The 20,927-nt window shown below is 46.5% G+C and overlaps 6 protein-coding genes across 11 annotated transcripts; 4 read left to right on the top strand and 2 right to left on the bottom strand.

The window, feature by feature from the left end:
• Nucleotides 1–6,540: 6,540 nt before the first annotated feature.
• LOC9661420 (putative 1-phosphatidylinositol-3-phosphate 5-kinase FAB1C) lies at nt 6,541–9,258 on the bottom strand. Of its 5 annotated transcripts, none has more exons than XM_024662671.1 (9): nt 8,699–9,258; nt 8,599–8,625; nt 8,293–8,470; nt 8,144–8,197; nt 7,919–7,963; nt 7,690–7,808; nt 7,297–7,638; nt 7,036–7,236; nt 6,541–6,971 (listed from the first exon to the last, which is right to left on the bottom strand). In XM_024662671.1, the coding sequence occupies exons 6-9, from the start codon at nt 7,798–7,800 to the stop codon at nt 6,723–6,725; spliced, it is 903 nt and encodes a 300-aa protein (XP_024518439.1). In that variant the 5' UTR covers nt 7,801–7,808; nt 7,919–7,963; nt 8,144–8,197; nt 8,293–8,470; nt 8,599–8,625; nt 8,699–9,258; the 3' UTR covers nt 6,541–6,722. The 5 variants fall into 5 exon arrangements, with proteins under 5 accessions (XP_024518439.1, XP_024518440.1, XP_024518436.1 ...); XM_024662672.1 differs by having other exon boundaries at nt 7,036–7,215; nt 7,297–7,647; XM_024662668.1 differs by having other exon boundaries at nt 7,297–7,647.
• A 111-nt stretch (nt 9,259–9,369) lies between these two features.
• LOC9661421 (stress-related protein) lies at nt 9,370–10,561 on the top strand. The gene is made up of 4 exons (XM_002988747.2): nt 9,370–9,505; nt 9,566–9,624; nt 9,687–9,899; nt 10,005–10,561. Exons 2-4 carry the CDS (start codon nt 9,586–9,588, stop codon nt 10,407–10,409), a joined length of 657 nt encoding a protein of 218 aa, XP_002988793.1. The 5' UTR covers nt 9,370–9,505; nt 9,566–9,585; the 3' UTR covers nt 10,410–10,561.
• A 94-nt stretch (nt 10,562–10,655) lies between these two features.
• On the bottom strand, nt 10,656–11,837 carry LOC9661205 (sigma intracellular receptor 2). The gene is made up of 3 exons (XM_002988814.2): nt 11,360–11,837; nt 11,182–11,240; nt 10,656–11,115 (listed from the first exon to the last, which is right to left on the bottom strand). The coding sequence occupies exons 1-3, from the start codon at nt 11,640–11,642 to the stop codon at nt 10,945–10,947; spliced, it is 513 nt and encodes a 170-aa protein (XP_002988860.1). The 5' UTR covers nt 11,643–11,837; the 3' UTR covers nt 10,656–10,944.
• A 372-nt stretch (nt 11,838–12,209) lies between these two features.
• LOC9661422 (esterase CBG03338) lies at nt 12,210–13,505 on the top strand. The gene is made up of 7 exons (XM_002988748.2): nt 12,210–12,475; nt 12,539–12,631; nt 12,689–12,787; nt 12,840–12,881; nt 12,954–13,080; nt 13,136–13,237; nt 13,289–13,505. The coding sequence occupies exons 1-7, from the start codon at nt 12,341–12,343 to the stop codon at nt 13,408–13,410; spliced, it is 720 nt and encodes a 239-aa protein (XP_002988794.2). The 5' UTR covers nt 12,210–12,340; the 3' UTR covers nt 13,411–13,505.
• A 77-nt stretch (nt 13,506–13,582) lies between these two features.
• On the top strand, nt 13,583–20,685 carry LOC9661206 (ABC transporter C family member 2). Of its 2 annotated transcripts, none has more exons than XM_024662602.1 (28): nt 13,583–14,162; nt 14,211–14,389; nt 14,448–14,487; nt 14,542–14,692; nt 14,748–14,862; nt 14,914–14,994; nt 15,059–15,083; nt 15,136–15,192; nt 15,246–15,311; nt 15,371–15,445; nt 15,512–15,619; nt 15,669–15,803; nt 15,860–15,966; nt 16,015–16,108; nt 16,164–16,331; nt 16,379–16,519; nt 16,577–16,777; nt 16,828–16,926; nt 16,974–17,503; nt 17,553–17,733; nt 17,785–18,108; nt 18,160–18,916; nt 18,971–19,092; nt 19,150–19,395; nt 19,443–19,544; nt 19,607–19,937; nt 20,010–20,120; nt 20,199–20,685. In XM_024662602.1, exons 1-27 carry the CDS (start codon nt 13,830–13,832, stop codon nt 20,090–20,092), a joined length of 4,851 nt encoding a protein of 1,616 aa, XP_024518370.1. In that variant the 5' UTR covers nt 13,583–13,829; the 3' UTR covers nt 20,093–20,120; nt 20,199–20,685. The 2 variants fall into 2 exon arrangements, with proteins under 2 accessions (XP_024518370.1, XP_024518371.1); XM_024662603.1 differs by having other exon boundaries at nt 14,920–14,994.
• Nucleotides 20,243–20,578, top strand: LOC9661207 (protein RALF-like 19). Its single transcript, XM_002988750.1, has one exon. It carries the CDS (start codon nt 20,243–20,245, stop codon nt 20,576–20,578), a length of 336 nt encoding a protein of 111 aa, XP_002988796.1.
• Nucleotides 20,686–20,927: the final 242 nt, after the last annotated feature.

Here is a 20,927-nt window from a genome sequence, read left to right on the forward strand (position 1 = left end):
ATAGACTCAGGTAGTGTTGAAGGGACCACCCAAGGAAGTGCTAAAGAGCAGCTTCCACTCCCGAAAGGGAAACCGACTGCAGTCCTCCCGGCTCATGTGGAGTGGTGCCCCACTTAAGTACCTTATGGCTCATTGGTCCTCGCCCTTCCTAGGGGCTTGGGCCTTCCCTTCAAGATGGAAGTGGGGAGGTAGAGGTACCCATACCGGGCCGTTATGCCACGGTGTTTTGCCCCGGTGTCCTGAAGCAAGTGTTGCACCCAAGGCTTGAGATTTAGAGGGTCCCATAATCAAGTCTTGTTGTACCAAAGGAGGTTAGGAACCTGGAGGCTTGGTGTGCTTGGTTGCTTGTGCCTGCGGGGAGTGTAGCCGAACCTTAAGTCTAGTCTAACCCGGGGAGGGGGATTGGGAGTGATTTGGGAATTTGTGGATGGATGGCTAACGCTCCGTTGCTCGTGTAGTGAGTAGCTGAAACCAAGTAGGACCAAGTAGGAGCTGGTACAATAGGCGGGAACCTTGGCGAGGGAACTTAGCAAAAGCCAAGGCAGTGTTGGTCGGATAGACGAGGTAAGCTGACAAATTGGAAAGGAAAAATTTGTGGCTTACATAAACGAAGTGACAATCCCGGATGTGTACCCTCTTACTCACACTATTGATCTTTTAGATTGTCTGAGGAGAAGTCGTTGTTTCATCAAGCTAGATCTTGTTTCTGGTTAAGCAGATCGACTAGGCCATTTTCGGTACATTCGTCCAAGGCGTAGGATCATCCGCTCGGTAACCCGGTACCGACCATGACCAAAACAATTTCCCTAAGCAATTCCTATAGCACCTCCTACGGTTTGGGTATCCGGGGGGTACCTGTATCATGGAAGACGAGGATTAGTAATGCAATCTCCACTAGCTCTATCTCTCATTTTGTGAAAGTATGAAGCTAGGTTTCTAAACTGAACTGAGATTTGCATGACTGATGCTCGCAAGCCAATGTACTCACTTACATGCCCGGGCCGCACATCAGAAGTGACTTCCAAAGATTAGAGCTAAGGAGCATGCTCAACCTGATCGCTATCCGTTGACTCATGGATCTCGCTGTTTGGACCAGTCGCAGTCATCGTGTCTTTTTTCTAAGCGGATGATTAGAAGCTGGAACAGTCAATATCACAAGCACTACCTGGGCAGAGTCAGTGAGAGCCCCTTGTGTCGCTGTGGTGTTTAGTTCCAGCGCTCTGGCCAAGAGAGATTCCTACAGGCCAAGGGTAAAAGGACGCAGAAAAATGAATCGTTTGTACCCGTTTTTGCATGGCCAGGAATGCGGTAGTGAGATTCCTCATGACCTTAGTGGTGAGTGTAAGCTCGTTTTGAGCTATCCCCAAACAAACACTTCGTTGGTGCTGCTCATTCTTGCGGTGCGCAATGAAGCAGTTGTTGATCCTGGAGTGGGCGGGAAGTGTGCGTGGTTGTGCTAGCACACAGCCTTGCAGCAGCCCAAGCTTGCTCTGCTTGTGGATGTGCTCCTGGAGAATACGGCAGCAGCGGATGCAAGTGAGAAACCCTAACGTTAGGGTTTTTCCCGTCGCTTCATACCTTTCGGTGTGAGAAAATCCAGCGCCCGTAGCCATGAAGTCAAATAGCTATAGCTTGTAATTAGGTTTGCCTATCTGTACGGCGTGTTTCTTCGCGTGAGATTCTGTAAGGAATCCAAGGTTTTGTTTTTTACCATGCCACATCTACTCATGTGTCCCATTACTTTATCCATGGGGAAAACAGAGTTTTCTGTAAGTAAGGTTTCCTTTAAAAATTATTTTTAAGGAAGACTTTTGTGATTAAGCGTGGGATCTGCCTCAGAATGAGAGAGCAGCAACTTGTGTTGTATTTTCATTTACTAATCAAAACACAGTTGTAGTCAATGGTACGTCTACACATTTTAGTTCAACGCATAACCAAGGACTGCATGGTAAGTTTGGGGGAACTAATTCTTTTGTTCACAGTCCAAAAAGGCATAAATATCGAATCTATTATGTTTCGATATGATGCTAAAGTGATGGATAGTCCTGTCAGAAGACAGAGTTCCTGGTGCTCAACTTGAGTTTGCTGAGTCGTCGAGCTGTGGTGGGCGATTGGCCAGTTCTCTCCAGATGTCAAAGAGAATTTCCATGACTGCTTGCACCGGTGTTAGGGGGCTGGTGAGAATGATACGATCCAGACCACTAAGGATGAGTCGTCTCAATGCATAGCGATGGAATCCTTTTTCCACGAAGCATTCAACGAGATTATCAATCTCGAGGATGACACCACCGGCAATGTTAATCAGATAGAAAAGCGCAAAGACTTGCCCCAGGATTACTTTGGATGAGTTTGCAACGGGGTGATTTGAATCTCGATGAATGTACAACGAGACTTTGAATGGAAGTGATTGGCGTTTGTCATATTTTGTGGTTAAGAAAGTACCATCAACCCATATGATCTGGATCTGAAGGCTCAAGAAGTGAGCAGACAGATTCACGAGTGAGCCGTCCGTGCCTATGAATGGATTATCCATCTCATTTTGCATGGCAAGAAATCGTAATGGATATATCCAGAACAGATTTCCTTTGGATTCGACTTGATCAGGGTCAAGGAAGTGGAGGATCATGGGGTTATTCATTGACACCAGATCGTCCATGTACCGGAAAGTGTGTTCAAATAGGCACAACAGATCGTACTGGCCTAAACGAGCGAGTCGAGTGATAAAGTTATACTCGAAATAGAATAGGTATAGGTTACACCACAAAGGCGAGCACGAAAAGCCCATAGGAATCCCTCGGACTTGTCTCCATACTCTATTACCTAGCCGGACGTATGTGTTCCAGATGATAAAGTGATTTAGCTCGATGACTTTCGTTGGATCCATTCTGGTGGCCTTTACTGATGAGTGGTGTAGAGGTTTCCATTCGGCCTCAAGTTCGCCGTTCTTCTTTTGAATCAGAAAAAGGTCTTTATGGAGGTGGTTTTGGTGCATGAATGCCAAATTGACAAGGTTTGTCATGGCCATTGTGAGGCCTTGATTTCCCTCGAGGGGGATGGATAGATGAGGTAAGCTAACAAATTGGAAAGGAAAAAATTGTGGCTTACATAAACGAAGTGACAATCCCAGATGTGTACCCTCTTACTCACACTGCTGATCTTTTAAATTGTCTAAGGAGAAGTCGTTGTTTCATCAAGCTAGATTTTGTTTTTGGGTACTAGCAAGTACTAATAGCTAAAGAAAATATTTTTAAAACTGTTTTTCATACATTATTTGGTTTGTATGAATTTTTGGTGATACCATTTGGTTTGAACAATGCTCAAGCAACTTTCTAGTAAATGATAGACAAAGTTCTTTACTATATGCTGGAGGTGACTGCTGACTTCATTGATGATGTCTTGATCCACTCAAAGGGGACGTGAGAGGAACACGTCCATGATGTTTGTAAAGTGTTGGATTGGCTACGAAACGTTAGTTTAAAGCTGAAGCGGTCAAAATGCATGTTTGGGTTTAAAAACACGAGTTATCTTGGGTATTGTATTTTTCGTGAGGGTTTGCAAGTTGATCCTGATAAACTTGTGATTGTTCTAAAGTTCCTTACTTCGAAGTATGTGAATGATGTGCAACGCTTCTTGGGCAAACTGTAGTATCTCAGTTGTTTTATGGATTATCTTTCTAATCGCACTACACCATTGTGAGCATTGCTGAAGTCATTAATGTCATCATTCATCTGGTCTTTGGATTGTGAATGGGCATTTATATATCTCAAAAAGCTATTGTCGACTCCTCCGGTTTTGGCATATCTTAATTACACTCAACCCTTCATTTTGTGTGTGATGCTTCTGATATTAATCTTGGAGGAGTGTTGATACAAAGGACCTCGAGTGTGCTTAGTTAGCACCATCCCATTGCATATATAAGTTGTATATTACAACCAGTGGAAGTGAACTACTCCACAACAAAAGAGTGTTTAGAAGCAGTCTAGGGTTTCGAGAAACTTCATGGTTTTCGAATGTTACTAGAAGGTGATTATGCCGTCATTACTTCTTTATTAAAGTGGAAGAACTTGGTTGGTTGTATTGCTTGGTGGGCTTTGAAGTTTCAAATATATGATTTTGATATTGTTCATCACCCGGGGAGTTCTATAGCTGATATTAATGCCTTTTTTCGAGCACTTCTTCCTTCTTCACTCTTTTATCATGTTTTTAACAAGCCTGTTGTTCTAGCATCTGTGAATTTTTTAGACGAGGATTCTGTGTCATCGGTAGTTGTTATACTTAACATTCAATGTCCACAAGGTGCAAAGAAAGATCTATCTTCTCTTAATGAAGTTTGCAAGGCTTAAAAGATTGAGCCATAGCTTCAAAGGTTTTAAGATGGTTTTGAAATTCTTGCATCACTTATTGATGACTTGCCATTCTGACGTTTATATTCTCAATATCACCTTGAAAATGGCCTTATTTATTTTGTGGGGACGGATCTTAATGATCATTTATGACTGGTGGTGCCTTCCATCTTTATTCCACGATTTCTCCATACTTACCATGATTCTCTTGTTTTAGGTGGGCATATGGACATTGTCATATGACTAAGAAGTTACACAGCTCTTTCTATTGACTAGAGATGCAATGTGATGTTATCCGGTATTTGCATAACTGCATTTGGTGCTAAGCTCGTAATACACCCCCCCATGTGGATAGTTAGAGTCAATTATAGTTTCCCATCTATTTGAGTTAGTAGCATTTGATCTTATGGGACCTTTTTCACGATCGACTCCTGGCAATAAATATGTTATTATTGCTTCTAACTATTTGATTCATTAGGTGGAAGTTGGTAGCACCTCTACAACTTTTTTTGGATACTTCCTCCTTAATTGAGTGGTGTTCTAGCATTTTTGTCTGGAGCGGATTCTTTCGGATAATGGTCCGGCATTTATAGTTGAGGCATTTCATGTTTTGACGTCTTGATTGGGAATACACCACACTTTCACGAGTGTTTATCATCCATAGTCAAACAGTTTGGTGGAATGGCTCGTTTGGACATTCAAAGGAATGATCGCGAAGTATATGAACTTTTAAAATTCGAATTAGGATGGTTATTTACCATCTATTTAATATGCATATGTCATAGGGGTGTAGAGTTCTGTTGGTGCTTCACCATATAAACTCTTATATAATCATGATCTAATTTTACCAACAGAGTTGAGTTTACTTTCACGATTGCCATGAGTTGTTGATGCTAAATTGTGGGATTAGTATTTGATGAGCATTCTTCCACTTGTTCAAGAAGAGTCTACTGAACACTTAAGCCACGTATAAATGGGACAACAACAGCACTACAACTCCCATCATCGTCCACTTGCAGAGTATAAAGTGAATGATTTGATGTTAGTCTATTTTCCCCATCTTACGGTATGTAGTTTATCTAAAGGGCTTTTTGCTCAATGGAAAGGACCATATCAGGTGTTGTAGTAAGTTGGACCACAAGTTTTTGAGGTTTGGCATTACGTTTAGCAGGCCGATCCTCCAAAAATTATGCATGTGCATCAGTTGAAACACTTCATATAAAGGGATCAAGAACAACTGACACCACCTACAGATCTGCCAGTGCCTCTTCTTGATGTTCCTCCAAATCCCAGTTTATTTACAAAAGAATCTTGATGGTCTTCCATTATTCCGAGAGGAAGGGATGATGTGAAGTTTAAGTGTATGGCTATAATGCCATATATTAATATTAGTGTAGTGGGATTTTGGTAGTTATCGGATTGGTTTCAATCCAAACCACTCACTCTTGTATATAAGCTAAGGTTTTTGGGCTAATTGATATGTACATTTTCTGTATTCCCTTTCTATATTCCATGCACTCACATATCAAAATATTTTCTAATATTTATTTATTACACAAAAATATTCTTAGCATATTCAAAAAATAATAATAAAAATTCAAAGTATTCTTTAAACAGTAGTATATATTATAACAAAATATTCTTTAGTGAACTGTCTTGGCTGGCTCCCTTTTTGCCAACCCTACCAACAAAGTTTGGACAAGTTGAATGCAAAACAAATCCTTTAACAAGGCAGTTGGATATATACTCCACCATGTTAGCAAGGTGGCAAGGCGTGCATGACTTACAGTCCCTTCATCTAATGGCAGAATTCTGTTTTTATGGACTTGGGCGATAAATGGTAGGCCTTCCTCCTCTCAGGCGATTAAGTCAACTTTGTGTTCGTAAGCTTTGAATATCTCTTGGTTTCCATGGCAACCAGATCAGCGCTCTAATCAGCCCTATCCGATCGAGATGATGTAGAGATATTGGTGTCGTGATTGGAAGGCAAGCAGAGGATGTGTTTTGGTATGTTTTGACATTGGATATGACTGCAAGAAGCGCAGGAGAAAAGATTCCCATGCCCCATATTGGCTGGGATTCGTGTAGCCTCCTCCATCAGCAATGCACTTAGAGAGTCAGTTGGAGGAGATTGATCTTGAGAGGAGGAAGGTACGTGGCTAGATGCAGATGGTATGCTCGGGGTATGTCTGTTGTCTTTGGAAAAATGTGTGTGATGGTGATCTTTTGCTTGAGCTTACATTCATTCCTAGACTAGCTTTTTCATCTTCCCACAGCTTTATGTTGACGTGTTTAAATTTCCAGAGTTGGGCTTTGCATCCGGCCAGCATTTGCTGGGCAATTTCTAGTAAGCACAGCTTTTAGTGATCGCTGATCTCTCTACCAGAAACAAAAGTAATCTCTGGGACAAAACATGTAGAACACCATGTCGATCTTGCTGCGCATGAGCGAGTGGTAGACGCACGGTGTGACCAAAGCCTGCCTTAGCCGCATCCAGCTTGGCCGCTCCACGAGTAGCTTCAAGCTCTTTCGCAGTGTCCTCCTGCCGAAGAAATCGACCACGCCCACCACCACTTCTCGGTTCTCCGTCTTGAAGCACAGCAAGGAGTAGTCGACCACCGAGTCATCCTGGGGCCAGAGAAACAAAGAGAAGATAAGCACACAAACAAGCGAAAGGAAACGTGTATGTTACCTGGAGAAACTGCGTGTCTCGCTTGACAATCTCCTCGAACCTGAGATACTCGAGCCCTGCTAAGTAGACAGGCTCCATCTTACTGCCAGACGCCTTGAGCTGGTATTGAGAGACAACGTTCCCGGGAGGTTTTAAGTACTGCATGAGGACAATGTGGTTCACAGCATCTCCAGAGATTACCTGCATGCAAAGACGAAAGCACTGCGCCTATAAGATCATTGTCCTTCTAAACAAAAGTACAGTACAAAGAGTAGAACTCACCGTGAAAGCGCCATAGATCTTCACAAGCATCGTCCTGTTCCTGTTCGACGAAATGTAGTTGACATAAGCAGAGGCAAACCTCGAGAAGGAGCGGATCTCTTCAGCCGTAACCATCTGGAGGAGGAACCTCCGGTCCTGCGTGGGCCACTTTCCATCTTCGGAGGGCCTGCTTTTCACGGTCGAGAGGCTCCCTATCATCCTTGTCATCACAGGAAACGGCAGCGTAAGGATGCACCAGGCAGCGCTTATGGAGCAAATGAGGCACTCGGTTTCGTCGGGACCGTTTTCAATCGCAGGATCGGAGTCTTGCAGCGCTTCCAGCAAGCTCGAGAGCCACGGAGGCAAGCAAAACTATTAGATTTAGAACACGCTATGACGGCTTTATGCACTCACCTGTGCTTCTCCGGTATTTCTACGCCGTTGTGTCGAGCTTGGTCCGTATCGAGGGTTCGTAAGCTTCTTCCTCTCGACGTCCGATGGTAGAATCAAACGTACCGTTGACATCTAGACAGCTGCATGAGACCCACAGTTACTCAACAAACAGAAAAAGCCTCTGCAAAGATGACGACACAGAATGACTGCTAGATCTCAAAACTGACACGAGAAAGAAAGATCGGCTCACCTCTCCAGAGAACACGTGAAACAATCGACAATTATCGCTAGCAGCCTGCTGAGGAACACACAAACAAGCTCTTAGCAATGTAAACAAGGAACTTCACGCGCGGATAAGGTGGTCTATCGGAAAGAAAGTAAGTGCAAGAACGGGAGAGAAAGCTTGAAGTAATCTAAAACAGGTTGCTACTATCAAAAGTCGCAAGACTTTCGATCGGAAAGATCATCGGCTCACCCCTGCGAAGATATCCGGGAACAGTGCCAATAATCGCCAGCTCCAGAATCAAACCTGGGAGGAAAAGCGTCAGGCTTTGAGACAATCGCTACTACAACGTCCGCATGAGAAAGTCCCTAGCTTTTCAGTCGGAAAGATCATCGGCTCACCTCTGCGAAGAAATCTGCGCAACAGTCGCAACAATCGCTAGCGCCGCGTCAAGCCTGGAACGAAAGAAGACAAGCTTTGAATGCCATTCTATCAACGAAAGCCGCAAGCTTCTCGAGCAAAGTGATCACGTCGGCGAAGAAATCTGTGCGACAGCAACGACGATCGCTCGCTCCACGCCTACACTTAGAATGTGAGTTAGATCGAAAGAAATCGCGGAGATTCTACGTCGCTCCTCTCTTTCTCTCTCGGATTCCCTTCCGAAAGAGAAAGAGAGGAGCTTCCGGCGAGTAAGATCATCGGCATACCTCTCCGAGCAACAGCCGCTACTAGGCCTGCAAGTAAAGAAAAATGCGAGAAGAATGGGTAGTGAGAAAGAGCACAACACCATCTCCACCATCTACGAACCTCCGAGACGATCAAGACAGGAATGGAGCTCGCCGAGCCCTAATACTTGTGCCAACTCGGCATCCTAGTGGCAGCCACGTCATCCAGCCAGAGACCATAGTTTTGTTCGAGAGCCCCTGTATGTGCACCGTGGTCGCGGAGTAATCCATCCATTTTGTTCGTGGTCGCCTAGCGAAAATCTGTGAAGTTCTTCTAGCAGCTAAATTTCCCAGCGTCCTTGCTGCTTCACAAGACGTCGATTCTGAATTACAGTGATAACGAGAGCTAGAATCGTCGCTGACTTAGCTCCATCCTCCCGGGAAACAACGATTAATCGACGAAAATCTCAGGGGAGAGAAAGATTGATACCTATTGTACCGATCCTTGTGTCCCCAGCGTCTCACAAGCACTCGCGCAATCGATATTTCGATCTCGATCGATCGAAATGCAATCGACTAAAGATCGACACCTATCGTAAATCCTTGCAGAGCGCTCACAAGCGCTCGCTCAATCCATATTTCGATCCCTGCGACGCCAAGACGCAAATGCCTCGATCGATCGAAATGCCTCACTGCCCTACAAACTTGGGAGCCTAAAGACCTAATTCCTAAAGAGCATCTCCCACGTGTCGGTATTACGCTCCACCAATCAAGCGCCTACAAGTAGCCGTTGGATACCTCCAAGCAATTCTGGACCGTCCGTGAGAGCGACGGCTGGGATTATTTCTCGGCCCTGCAAAGCGGCGTTCTTGTTTGCTCTCGTTGGGTTGAGAAGCTCCCGATCGCGGCATTGTCGTCAATCGATCCCTTGCTTCCAGCGCTGCTTCAGGTAATCTTGTGGCGGAGCGGGCGATCCAAGCTGAGCGCGTGTTTGATCGTGTGTTTCCAGGGTTTCTTGGCAAGAAGAAAATGGCCGAGCAGCAGCCCGCGCCAGTGGAATCCACTCAGGTAAAAAGACAAATCTCACGGGGGGCATCGAAAATCTTCCAAAATCTTGCTCGTTCTTCCAGGAGCCGAAGCTCAAGTACCTGGGATTCTTCCAGGCGGCGCTGATCAAGGTGACCGTGGTCATCGCCTCGCTCTACGAGTTCGCAAAGGAGAACTCGGGGCCTCTCAAGCCCGGCGTGGACAGCGTCGAGGGCACCGTCAAGACGGTGGTCGCGCCCGTGCTCCACAAGATCGAAGGGAGGCCAGCGGAGCTACTCATTCTCGTCGATAGCAAAGTAAGCTCTTTTCCTTCTTTCTTTCCAGCCATCTAGCTTTTCCTCTTTACCTTTTTTTCTTTTCCAGCGATCTAGTGTGATTGACACATCTATCTCTTCTCTCAGGTGGACGAGATTGTCACGGCCCTCAAGAACTCTCTCCCCCAGTTCGTCAAGGAGCGATCCCAGCAAGCTTACGACATTGTCACTCAAGCTCCCGAGGCGGCCAGGAGCGTGGTGGGCGACGTCCAAAAGCGCGGAGTCTACGAGAGCGCTCGCGACTACTACAACAAGTATGAGCCGGTTGCCGAGGAGTGGTCTTACAGCGCTTGGACGGCGGCTCTCAAGCTCCCGGTGGTGCCGCAAGTCGTTCATCTGACAGCTCCAGTGGCGCTCTTTGGGGTGGAGAAGTTTAACTCGCTCGTCGTGGTGCTCAAGGAGAACAATGTCCCTCTGGCTGCCTACGTTCCGGAGCTGCCTCTCGAGAAGATCCAGCGCGCTGTGGAGATGGAGCCCGTGAAGCAAGCTTAGAGAAACAAGAAGAAAAAGGAGATGGAGGAATCGGGTTTGGTAGCAAGCTTCTTTCTCTTTCGTCGCTAGAAGTTCGTCGGAGGTATATATATACATCTATATATATATATATATATGGCTATGGACTTATAGAAATAACTTTGTCCGTGTCATCCTGGCGCAGGGGCCATGCCAAAATAAACAGCTGAAAGTTCGTTCTTGAAAGAAAGTTTTGTTCAAAAGAGCTCAAGAACAACTGAAAAGTTCTCCTTTCCAAAGTTGTGGATTTTGTTTATAAGAGCTGAAGAACATAGTGTGATCTAGCTCCGATTTACAAAGCCGGGACCAAAAGAGCTTAACTTTCTGCGTAGAAAAAACTCGGTATTTGATCTAGGAGCTTTGTGGCGGTGTTTAGGCAGCTCCAACGTTCGTGGAGCCAAGATCATCGAGTAGAGAGGAGTTGAGAAGTGGGAGCTGTGAACCAAACAAGGGAATTTTACAATGGCTGGCTTTGGCACGCACACACAAAACGCCTAGAGCCTCTTGTGCGCGCGCGCTACATTCTCCTGCCTGCCTTTGCGTAAGGATATGGAGTGCTAAAGGGGTGAGCAACGGGCAACACCCGGAGGAGAACGTAAAGCGAGACGACCAAGTGTGGCACGTACACCATGAGCAACCTGGATTTCTTGGCCGAGTGCGTGAGATAGATCTCCGAGAGCAATGGAACCTGTTTGCTAGGACGACTTTAGATCCCTCTAAAACGTTTTGGAGAGAATGGAAAACTGGGACGTACCAGACTCGTTGTGGAGTGAACTCCATACAAAATCCCTGTCAATCGTCCCCAGTCCTTTCCTGTGAGAGACGAAGGCCAGAACGAGCACCAAGAACAAGAAGCAAATGCAAACTTTAGTCATCTCTTTTGCCTGGAGCAACGAAGAAAGAAAGAAAGAACTGTGAAGCATACAACTGACCATAGTAGAAGGCCTTAGCGTTGAGGAAGAGCAATGGCAGCCGGAAGAAGAGGTCTGCCAAGACAATGCCCTTGAAGTAGGATGGCATGTCCCTCATGAAAAAATCGCCATTGGCGCGGACGTGCCACTTGACGAGGCCCTGGAGGAACTTTGGGAAGAGCCACGACGGTAGCACCGCCTGCGCCTCGAGGAACAAGACGATGGGGATGTTGACGAGGAGAAAGATGACGACGATGACATCCAGAGGGCGTCTCCGGGGTGGGAGCCCTCGTCTCTGTGCCATAAAGAAGGATCCTTGCTGCTGCTGCTGCTGCTGCGGCCTCCACTCCTAGGGCTAGAACTACTTCTTCTTGGCGATCTTGGTGACAAAATCGCCGCCGCCGCCACCGGGGACTCACCAGGTGATGGATTCATTCGCGGCGCCGCCGCCGCCGCCGCCCCCGCCGCAAGGACACCTCTTCTTGCCCCTGTCAAAGCCCTGTTGCTCCTCCATCGCCGCCGCGCGCGCGCCCCTGGGACTTTCTTCTTGGTAGGGTAACAGAAGGCGCGGCGCTTGCGTTCCGGATTGCTGACGTGGCGTGCCACCTGGCGGAATTCAAATTTCGGGATATTCGCGGCGGATGCGGGGGTGTTTAGGGTTTATGGGCGCGCTGGGCGGCGTCCCAGCTACTGGTCATCCGCGCGTGGACGCGATCCATCAGGTGAGGATCTAGGTTATTTGACGCGCTGTTGATCACACTTTGTGTCACAGTTCGTAGCTTTCTCTTTCGTCCAGATCACACGCATCACTTGCTTTTTCGCTTTTTTTTTTTGGCTTTTTCTTTGTCGCGTGGTGTGTTCCTCGTTGTTTTCTTCTCCGCCGCGTGATTCTGTAGCCGCGGTGGCTGCTGCTGCGATCGAGAATCTAGTCCCATCGCTTTATGAATTTTATTTTTTCCCTGAGTTGTTGGAGCATTGCCACCTGACTAGGAGGGGCTAGTCATGACGGGCGAGAGGAATTTGGGAGAGAGGACTAAATTGAGGGTCTTGTGCTTGCACGGGTTCAGGACGAGCGGAAGCATCCTTGAGAAGCAGCTCAGCAAATGGAGCAGCTCAATTCACGAGCTCTTGGATCTGGTAAGCAAGCAGAAAAATTCCCCCTTTGGTTTCTAGCTTCGAAAATCCCATTGGTTTTTGCAGACTTTTCTGGATGCTCCGTATCCAGCGAAGGGGAAGTCGGATGTGGAGGGATTTTTCCCACCGCCGTACTATGAGTGGTTTCAGTACAATCATGTAAGCTGCAGTCCTTCGTTTTTTCTTTTTTTTTTTTTTGACCTCCTCCCGCTGCAGGATTTCACCGAGTACACGGGATTCGACGAGACAGTCCAGTTCATCGCAAACTTCATGGAAAACAATGGTCCTTTCGATGGACTTCTCGGTTTTTCTCAGGTAAGATTTCCCGTTGCGGTAGGGAAGCGTGGCTGACTCTTGGCAAATCCAGGGCTCAATCTTGTCTTCCGCACTTGTCGGGATGCAAGAAAAGGTAGAAGCAACACAAAGGTCGTCTTGTGTTTTTCTTTGCTAACGCGGCTCTTTCTCTTTGTCTCACAAAAAGGGTAAAGCGCTGACTGGAATTCCTCCCGTGAAATTCGTGATATCGGTGTCGGGTGCAAAGCTCATTGCATCGAAATTCGCGTTTGTCTACTCCGATGGCATCCGGCGTCCCTCCGTTCACGTCTTAGGTTCGAGCTGACAGCTAGTTTTCTTTAACTCTTCCCAAATTCTCTACTCTCTCAGGTGACAAGGACTGGCTTAGAACACCAGGCGAGGAGTTGCTCAAAGCCTATGAATCACCACTCGTCATCAGACATCCCAAAGGCCACACGGTTCCAAGACTCGGTAATACTTCCTGCTCATTTGCTCTTTCAAAGTGGTGATTTATTTTTCCAGACGAGAGATCGACCATGGTCATGCGAGACTTCCTCCTCCAGCAGCTGACGTTCCAAAAATCGACACTGGTCAAGCAGATTGCGATAGACGAGGACTCCAGGGAAATAGCAGTGGAAGCGTAAGCTCCCATTTTATACGAATAAACTTTTGGAAGTTCCTCTTGCATGGGGAATATCTCAGAATCTTCATGTCAGCTTTATAAATTTTGTTGCTCGTTCCTGGAAGCGTCGTCCATGGCTTCTGGGAAAGACTCCCCGTAGATAAAATTCTTTGAAGAGCACGAAGTTCTCTCTTCTAACCGTATGCCCGTGTCCACCTTTAGGAGGACCAGCAAACGAGCATCTTCTCTTTCGTCTAGAATCTCGATAGGTCATAGCATAATTTTCCTCCACTCGCGAGACATATTGTAGGGCTGCGCGGCCGCCTGGGGCGATCCTCCCAGCTATGGGCGTGCCCTCTAGGTAATCCACGGCTGTTCCACTGCCAGCAGCGGCTTTGCTACAGAGTAGTCGGGGGTTTTGCGCGACGGGATTGCTGCCCCATGGGGATCGCTGGGAAATTTTGCCGCACGGTGCCTGGCGGCGTGTGGGAGACGAAGATCGAGAATGGATTCGGCGCATTCACTCCCTGCGTCACCGACACGCTCGTCATCAACATCTCCATGCTGGTGCTGCTCTCCTTCGCCGTCAAGAGGATCCGGCTCATCAGGGGCTCCTCGGACGCCCCCGTTGTGAGGCACAGCGTCAAGCGGCGGCGTGGCCATGTTCTTCTCATCGCTCTAGCTGCGTATTCCGCCCTCCAGCCGCTTGCGCAGCTCGGCCTGGGGATTTCTAGTGACAATCCCGAAGGAAACAAATCCCCTCCACCTTACGAGGTATGGCATTTTTTATTATGTTCTCGCTGATGACTGTGGTTATGTCAGATTGTTGCTATGATCGTTTCCTCGGCTACTTGGATTGCTGTCCTGATAATGCTGTGCCTGGAGACGAGGATTTACGTGACGGAATACAAATGGCACTACCGTTTTGCTTTGCTTTACGTTCTGGTGGCCCAGATCACGAAGTTTCGTTTCGTTCTTGAGCTCAAGGATTACCTGGACAAGTAAGTTGGTCCGATGTGTTTCTTAAGTTTGATATGACCGTGGCAATGGTTACTGAAGGTATGCGTTCGGGGTTTCTTGCGGTTACTTCGCAGCTCAAGTAAGCTGATTGTTCAACTCTCGTTCACTTGTTGCTGATGATGGATTTTCTCAGGCTGTGTTCACTGTTGTCGCGTGGATTTATTCTCCGGAGATCACCGAAGAAGGAGATTATCGTCCCATCCCCGAGGACATCACAGTTGAGTATGAAGATCAGATGCCGTCCGAGAAAGTTTGCCCGGAGTGCCATGCTTCAATTTTCTCGAGTATGTCAAGGTTTAAAATGGAAACGTGAGTGAGCTGATCGTACCTGTCATACAGGAATTGTCTTCTCATGGATGACTCCACTAATGGAGACAGGCTACAAGAGACCGCTTACTGAAAAGGATATTTGGCAGCTTGATGAGTGGGATAGGACGGAGAATCTCTATCGAAAGTAAGACATTTGCTGGGGAGCTTTGCAGACGATCTTGCCTTGTACTTGCAGTTTTAGGAAATTCTGGGATGACGAGTGCAAAAAGGCGAATCCGTGGCTTTTGGCAGCTTTACACAGATGTCTTGGACCGAGGTTTGGCACTTTTAGTAAGTTATTTGGTCTTTCTTCTCTGATGAAACGTTTTTACGTTCCCTAGATTCTGGCTGGGTGGAATTTTTAAAGTAAGCTTTTCTCATCCTATACTATGTATCTAAGCATTTCTTGTCTTTTCAGGTTGGAAATGATCTTTCTCAATTTGTTGGACCTTTTTTCTTGAATCTGCTTCTAGAGGTCAGTCAAGTGCTAATATCCATTACACTTGCTCAAATGTTTCAGATTTATAGTCAATGCAAACCGGTGCTCCCGTCTGGCAAGGCTACATATATGCAGCACTGATATTTGTTGGCATTGTAAGTTATCTTACATGTCTTGTCTCCCAAATTTTTATTTCTCAACGCTTGCTTTATAGTTTGGAGGTGTTCTTTGTGAAGCGCAATATTTTCAAAACGTAATGCGTACAGGATTTCGTGCGCGCTCTGTTTTGGTTAGAATCGCCATTTGGTTTTTATCCCAGGTCCTTCGTATTTTTAACCATTATAGCATTGTATAGGTTGCTGCGGTGTTTCGAAAATCTGTTCGTCTAAGTCAAGTTGGGCGACAGGGGTTTACTTCAGGAAAAATTGTAAATCTGATGACTACTGATGCAGAAGCTCTTCAGGTACATCCAGATCAGTAAACTTATGTGTTGTAATTTAATTTATCAACAGCAAATATGTCAACAACTCCATGGCCTGTGGTCAGCTCCCCTACGGATTGTAGGAGCTGTAGTTTTCCTTTACTATCAACTCGGCGTTGCATCCTTGATTGGTTCATCAATTTTGTTGTTGTTGTTTCCTGCTCAGGTGAGCGGTATATTTTCGTTTGTGAATATACTGACAACTTTGGCTTTTCGCTGTAGACTTTTATCATCAGTCGCATGCAAAAGCTGACAAAAGAAGGGTTACAGCGTACTGACACACGTATCGGCCTGGTCTCTGAAGTTTTATCAGCCATGGACGTTGTGAAGTACGTGTGCGTATTTTTATTGTCTCGGTGTTTACTTTTGTAACACAGATGCTATGCCTGGGAGGATAGTTTTAGCTCAAAAGTTCAGAATGTTCGAAATGACGAGCTTAGTTGGTTTCGAAAAGCACAGCTTCTATCTGCGGTAAGTTCTCTTCATTCTACAGCTTCTTTACCTTCTTAAACATCTCCACTTGCAGATAAACAGCTTTCTCTTGAACAGCATTCCGGTTTTTGTTACTGTTTTAGCCTTTGGCATTTACACGCTGTTGGGTGGGAAATTGACACCGGCAAAAGCTTTTACTTCTCTCTCGCTATTTTCTGTTTTGAGATTTCCCTTATTCATGTTCCCGACTCTGATAACACAGGTGGAGTTTTTTAGATGCTCGCTCAATTGGTGATCGTGGTCTTACAGGCTGTCAATGCGAAAGTATCCTTGAAGAGATTGCAAGAGCTCCTTCTTGCCGAGGAACTCGCATTACTACCCAATCCACCCATACAGAAGGAATTACCTGGTATTTCAATCAAAGATGGCAGTTTTTCTTGGGATCCAAAGGTTTTCTGCTTTCACTTTCTTGTTTCTTTGTTGCTAAATATTGTTGCTCTGAAACAGGCAGAGCGGCCCACTCTTACGAACATAAATTTTGAGGTCCCAGTTGGAAGTTTTGTGGCCATTGTTGGGGGAACTGGAGAGGGAAAAACCTCTTTAATTTCAGCTGCAATTGGAGAGTTGCCTCCTCTCGCTGATACGGAAATTATATTGAGAGGAAGAGTAGCATATGTTTCACAAGTATCATGGATTTTTAATGCCACTGTAAGATCTTTTTTCTTTTTTCTTGCACACTAATAACGTTTCTTGAACAGGTCCGTGATAATGTACTATTTGGAGCCCCTTATGATCCAGTGCGCTACAACAGGGCTATTGAAGTTAGTGCGTTGGCACAGGACCTTCAAATATTAGCTGTAAGTAATTTGTTTGGTTTGTAAATTTGTATTGAGCATTTCGGCAGGGAGGAGACCTTACAGAAATTGGTGAGCGTGGTGTGAATCTTAGTGGCGGGCAGAAGCAAAGAGTATCTATAGCACGAGCCGTGTACTCTACTGCGGACGTTTATCTATTTGATGACCCCCTGAGTGCACTCGATGCACACGTCGGCCGCGAAGTATTTGACAAATGTCTTCGTGACGAACTCAGAGGAAAGACGAGAGTTCTGGCAACAAACCAGCTCCATTTTCTTCCACACGTTGATTATATCTTCTTGGTCCACGACGGGATGATAAAGGAGCAGGGAACATACGAGGACCTTATTTCGAATGGACCTTTGTTTAAGCAGCTTATGGAGAATGCCGGAAAGATGGAAAATACCGACGAAGAGTCGGCTGAATCGTCAGATGAAAGCAACATAAATGGTGACATGAAAACTCAGAGGGCGCCATCGTTAAAAAAGAAATCGAGCTCGAAGAAAGAAAAGAAGAAATCGGTATTGATAAAGAAAGAAGAACGAGAAACAGGTGTTATAAGTTTTCGGGTTCTGGAAAGGTAAGTATTTAATTACTAATATACAGCTGCTGATTCTCTCTGTTTGCAGGTACAAAAATGCTCTCGGTGGATTCTGGGTTGTTGCCATCCTGTTTCTTTGCTACATTATGACAGAAACCTTTCGCCTTTCTAGCAGCACTTGGCTCAGCTATTGGACACAGCCAACTTCGGGCCAAGAGCACAGTGCCAACTTTTACAATGGTATCTATGGCGCACTGTCATTCTGTCAGGTATCCTGTTAGTTTTAAGTAAGTTCTACGTTTCCTCACCAAAAATTGCAGGTGCTGGTTACGCTCTTAAACTCCTTTTGGCTCGTCACCTCGAGCCTGTACGCTGCTGCACGCCTTCACAACGGGATGCTGGCATCCGTCCTTCGTGCTCCCATGTCTTTCTTTCATACAAACCCAATCGGTCGCGTTGTGAACCGCTTCGCCAAAGACACTGGAGACATCGACAGGAACGTGGCACTGTGGTCTAATATGTTCCTTGTTTCCATCTTTCAGCTCCTGTCTACGTTTGTGCTCATAGGGTTCGTTAATACGATCTCTCTCTGGGCTATTTTACCTCTCCTTGTTGGATTTTATGTAGCGTATCTTTACTTTCAGGTAAACTCTGTTGTTTTTGTATCCTGATACTGACTACTCTTCTCCATACAGAGTACTGCTCGCGAAGTCAAGCGTCTCGATTCTATAACTCGCTCTCCTGTTTACGCACAGTTTGGGGAGGCACTTAACGGCGTGGCGACTATTCGAGCTTACAGAGCTCATGATCGCCTTGCTGAGTTCAATGGCACGACAATGGACAACAACGTCCGTTTTACGCTCGTGAATATGAGTGGAAACAGGTGGCTCGCTGTACGTCTCGAGTTCGTTGGCGGCCTTATGATCTTTCTCGCCGCGGCATTTGCTGTTTTAGCCAATGCAAACGCATCGAGTCAAGCATCTGTGGCACCTCAGATGGGCCTGCTCTTGAGTTACGCTCTCAATATCACCTCGTTATTGACAGCGGTATTGCGACTAGCAAGCTTAGCCGAGAACAGCTTCAACGCCGTTGAAAGGGTGGGAACTTATGCAGATTTGCCCGCGGAAGCTCCACTCGTGGTTGAGAACCGACGTCCACCTCCCGGTTGGCCTTCTGCTGGAGCCATCGAAATGAAGAACGTAGTCATGAGATATCGTCCGGATCTTCCGCCCGTGCTGCATGGCCTGTCTGTAAGCATCAAGCCCAGTGAGAAGGTGGGAATAGCTGGTCGAACAGGCGCAGGCAAATCCAGCATGCTCAACGTACTGTTCCGTCTCGTGGAGATCGAGAGTGGACAGATTCTGATTGACGGGTATGACATTTCGAAGATGGGATTGCGAGACTTGCGCAATGCTGTCGGAATCATTCCACAGACGCCAGTGTTGTTCTCAGGTGTGTATATATATTCAGAAACGAAGTTTTTTCTGACTCGTTTTTCTATCTCAGGTAGCATTCGTTTCAATTTAGATCCTTTCAACGAGCACAAGGACGTCGAGATCTGGGAGTCGCTGGAAAGAGCTCATCTCAAGGACGTTGTGAAGCGGAATTCCAAAGGCTTGGACGCAGAGGTTGGTGTGTTTCTCTTTGGTACTTGTTCTCATTTTGTATGCCTGGTCATCTTACAGGTAGCAGAAGCTGGAGAGAACTTTAGCGTTGGACAGAGACAGCTCCTTAGTCTGGCACGAGCTTTGTTACGGAGGTGTAAGATCCTTGTTCTGGACGAAGCAACTGCCGCTGTGGATGTTGGCACAGACGCCATCATCCAGAAGACAATCCGCGAAGAATTTCGCGCATGTACCATGCTCATCATCGCGCACAGGCTGAACACCATCATCGACTGTGACAAAATTCTCGTGCTTGATGCTGGCAAGGTAGGAGATGGTCATGAGTGTTGCAAGTATAATAACACCGCTTTCAGGTCGTCGAGATGGACACACCGGCAACTCTACTTGCAAATGAAAACGGTGTTTTCACGGGAATGATTCGCAGTACTGGCGCAGCCAATGCTCAGTATCTCATGGTAAGTTGACTACTTTCTTCACTTGTGAAAACTAAGTTCGTGTTCGCCATCTTCGAAACCAGAGCATTGTGAGAGGAGATGTCGACGTGAAGTCCGAGCTGGAAGAGATGGCCAGCATTGAGCAGCGAAAGTGGGCAGCGTCTGCGAGATGGGCCATCGCTACTCGGTGGGCATTAGCCAAGAGTTTAACAGCCTCCCAGGGCGATTTGCAAGCGATCTGCGGCCAGAGCAGCAGCAGCGAAACGCCGACGATACTCGAGACGACACGCGACGCGGTGCAAACGCTCCATGACTTACTCTCCGGAAGGCACAACGAGGCGATCGACGCGGAGCTCAGCGCACGCAACGCTCCTCGCGAAGTGTGGTGGAACTCCATGCTGAGAGTCATCGAAGGTCAGATCAATGCTAACTATTCTATGCTCTCTTTTTAACTCCTATGCGTTGTTTTTTTGTTTTTTTTTCCAGGCCTTGCGGTCATGGCGCGCGGCGTTCGAAGCCGCCTAAATCGCTCTGGATCGGCTCAAAATTTTGCTTCTCTTGGTGACTAACGACGCGAGAGTTAAGATGACCCTGCCGGTACGTTAAACTCACGTGCTATAAAGAAAGAAACCAGAGCATCTATTTATTATCAGTGAGTATTTTTTTCTTTCACAGCTAGCTAGGGGGAGGAAGCGCGGTCGTGTAGAGCAAGCAAAGCTATGGCGGCATGGACGATGAGCGGAGGTATGCTCGTTTTGGCGACAATGTGGCTCATTGTCGCTACGGTTGTTGCTTCATCTTCGTCGCCTCGAGATCCATTGCTGGGTCTGCTCCAGGCAGGGGGAAGATCGATCCAGTACTACCAAGAGCCGCCCAAGAAGAAGCAGCAGCACATCCACTACATCAGCTATGGCGCGCTCTCGGCTGATCGAGTCCCCTGCGCTCCAATGTCGGGAAGATCCTACTACACCCCCAACTGCGTCGCGGCGAAGGGTCCTCCCGATTGCTACGCTCGGCGATGCAGCACCATCACTCGATGCGCCAGGGACTCCTAGCTAGCTAGCTAGTGCAGTGCAAATGGTTTTTTCTCTCTTTTTCTCTCTAAGTCTTTTATAAATTCATCTTCACCAATTAACTAAGAAATCACCCTTTTGAATTACTAGATAAAGGAATGACACTTTTTAGTTCGTGATCTAAGAATATTCATAGAATATTATCTTTCTAAACGTAATCCCATGCTGGAAGAGCTAGGGATGATCTTGCTAAATGTTTGCGTCCATTCCACTGGATGGGAGGTCGTGTCTGTGAGTTTTGGAAAGGTATGGTGAAGGACTGGGACACTGATACCAGGCACCAAGATGGCTAAGCACTATTCCTGGTCGAGGTTCCTCTGGATCTCAGCCA

This window comes from Selaginella moellendorffii, unplaced genomic scaffold (genome assembly GCF_000143415.4).
Source record: "Selaginella moellendorffii unplaced genomic scaffold, v1.0 SELMOscaffold_91, whole genome shotgun sequence".
NCBI lineage: Eukaryota > Viridiplantae > Streptophyta > Lycopodiopsida > Selaginellales > Selaginellaceae > Selaginella > Selaginella moellendorffii.

Bases quoted from the DNA above. Each gene is read 5' to 3' on its own strand.
- LOC9661422 (XM_002988748.2), top strand. From the start codon at position 12,341: ATGACGGGCGAGAGGAATTTGGGAGAGAGGACTAAATTGAGGGTCTTG. The intron at 12,632-12,688 runs GTAAGCTGCAGT...CTCCCGCTGCAG, and splicing joins AGTGGTTTCAGTACAATCAT to GATTTCACCGAGTACACGGG. The intron at 12,882-12,953 runs GTAGAAGCAACA...TCTCACAAAAAG, and splicing joins TTGTCGGGATGCAAGAAAAG to GGTAAAGCGCTGACTGGAAT.
- LOC9661205 (XM_002988814.2), bottom strand. From the start codon at position 11,642: ATGGCACAGAGACGAGGGCTCCCACCCCGGAGACGCCCTCTGGATGTC. The intron at 11,241-11,359 runs GTCAGTTGTATG...CGTCTCTCACAG, and splicing joins CGCTAAGGCCTTCTACTATG to GAAAGGACTGGGGACGATTG. The intron at 11,116-11,181 runs GTACGTCCCAGT...CCTAGCAAACAG, and splicing joins TTCACTCCACAACGAGTCTG to GTTCCATTGCTCTCGGAGAT.
- LOC9661206 (XM_024662602.1), top strand. From the start codon at position 13,830: ATGGGGATCGCTGGGAAATTTTGCCGCACGGTGCCTGGCGGCGTGTGG. The intron at 14,488-14,541 runs GTAAGCTGATTG...GGATTTTCTCAG, and splicing joins GCGGTTACTTCGCAGCTCAA to GCTGTGTTCACTGTTGTCGC. The intron at 15,804-15,859 runs GTGAGCGGTATA...TTTTCGCTGTAG, and splicing joins TGTTGTTGTTTCCTGCTCAG to ACTTTTATCATCAGTCGCAT.
- LOC9661207 (XM_002988750.1), top strand. From the start codon at position 20,243: ATGGCGGCATGGACGATGAGCGGAGGTATGCTCGTTTTGGCGACAATG.
- LOC9661420 (XM_024662670.1), bottom strand. From the start codon at position 7,800: ATGTCAACGGTACGTTTGATTCTACCATCGGACGTCGAGAGGAAGAAG. The intron at 7,237-7,296 runs GTGAGTTCTACT...TTATAGGCGCAG, and splicing joins AGATCTATGGCGCTTTCACG to TGCTTTCGTCTTTGCATGCA. The intron at 6,972-7,035 runs GTAACATACACG...CTCTGGCCCCAG, and splicing joins GAGACACGCAGTTTCTCCAG to GATGACTCGGTGGTCGACTA.
- LOC9661421 (XM_002988747.2), top strand. From the start codon at position 9,586: ATGGCCGAGCAGCAGCCCGCGCCAGTGGAATCCACTCAG. The intron at 9,625-9,686 runs GTAAAAAGACAA...TCGTTCTTCCAG, and splicing joins CGCCAGTGGAATCCACTCAG to GAGCCGAAGCTCAAGTACCT. The intron at 9,900-10,004 runs GTAAGCTCTTTT...CTCTTCTCTCAG, and splicing joins TCATTCTCGTCGATAGCAAA to GTGGACGAGATTGTCACGGC.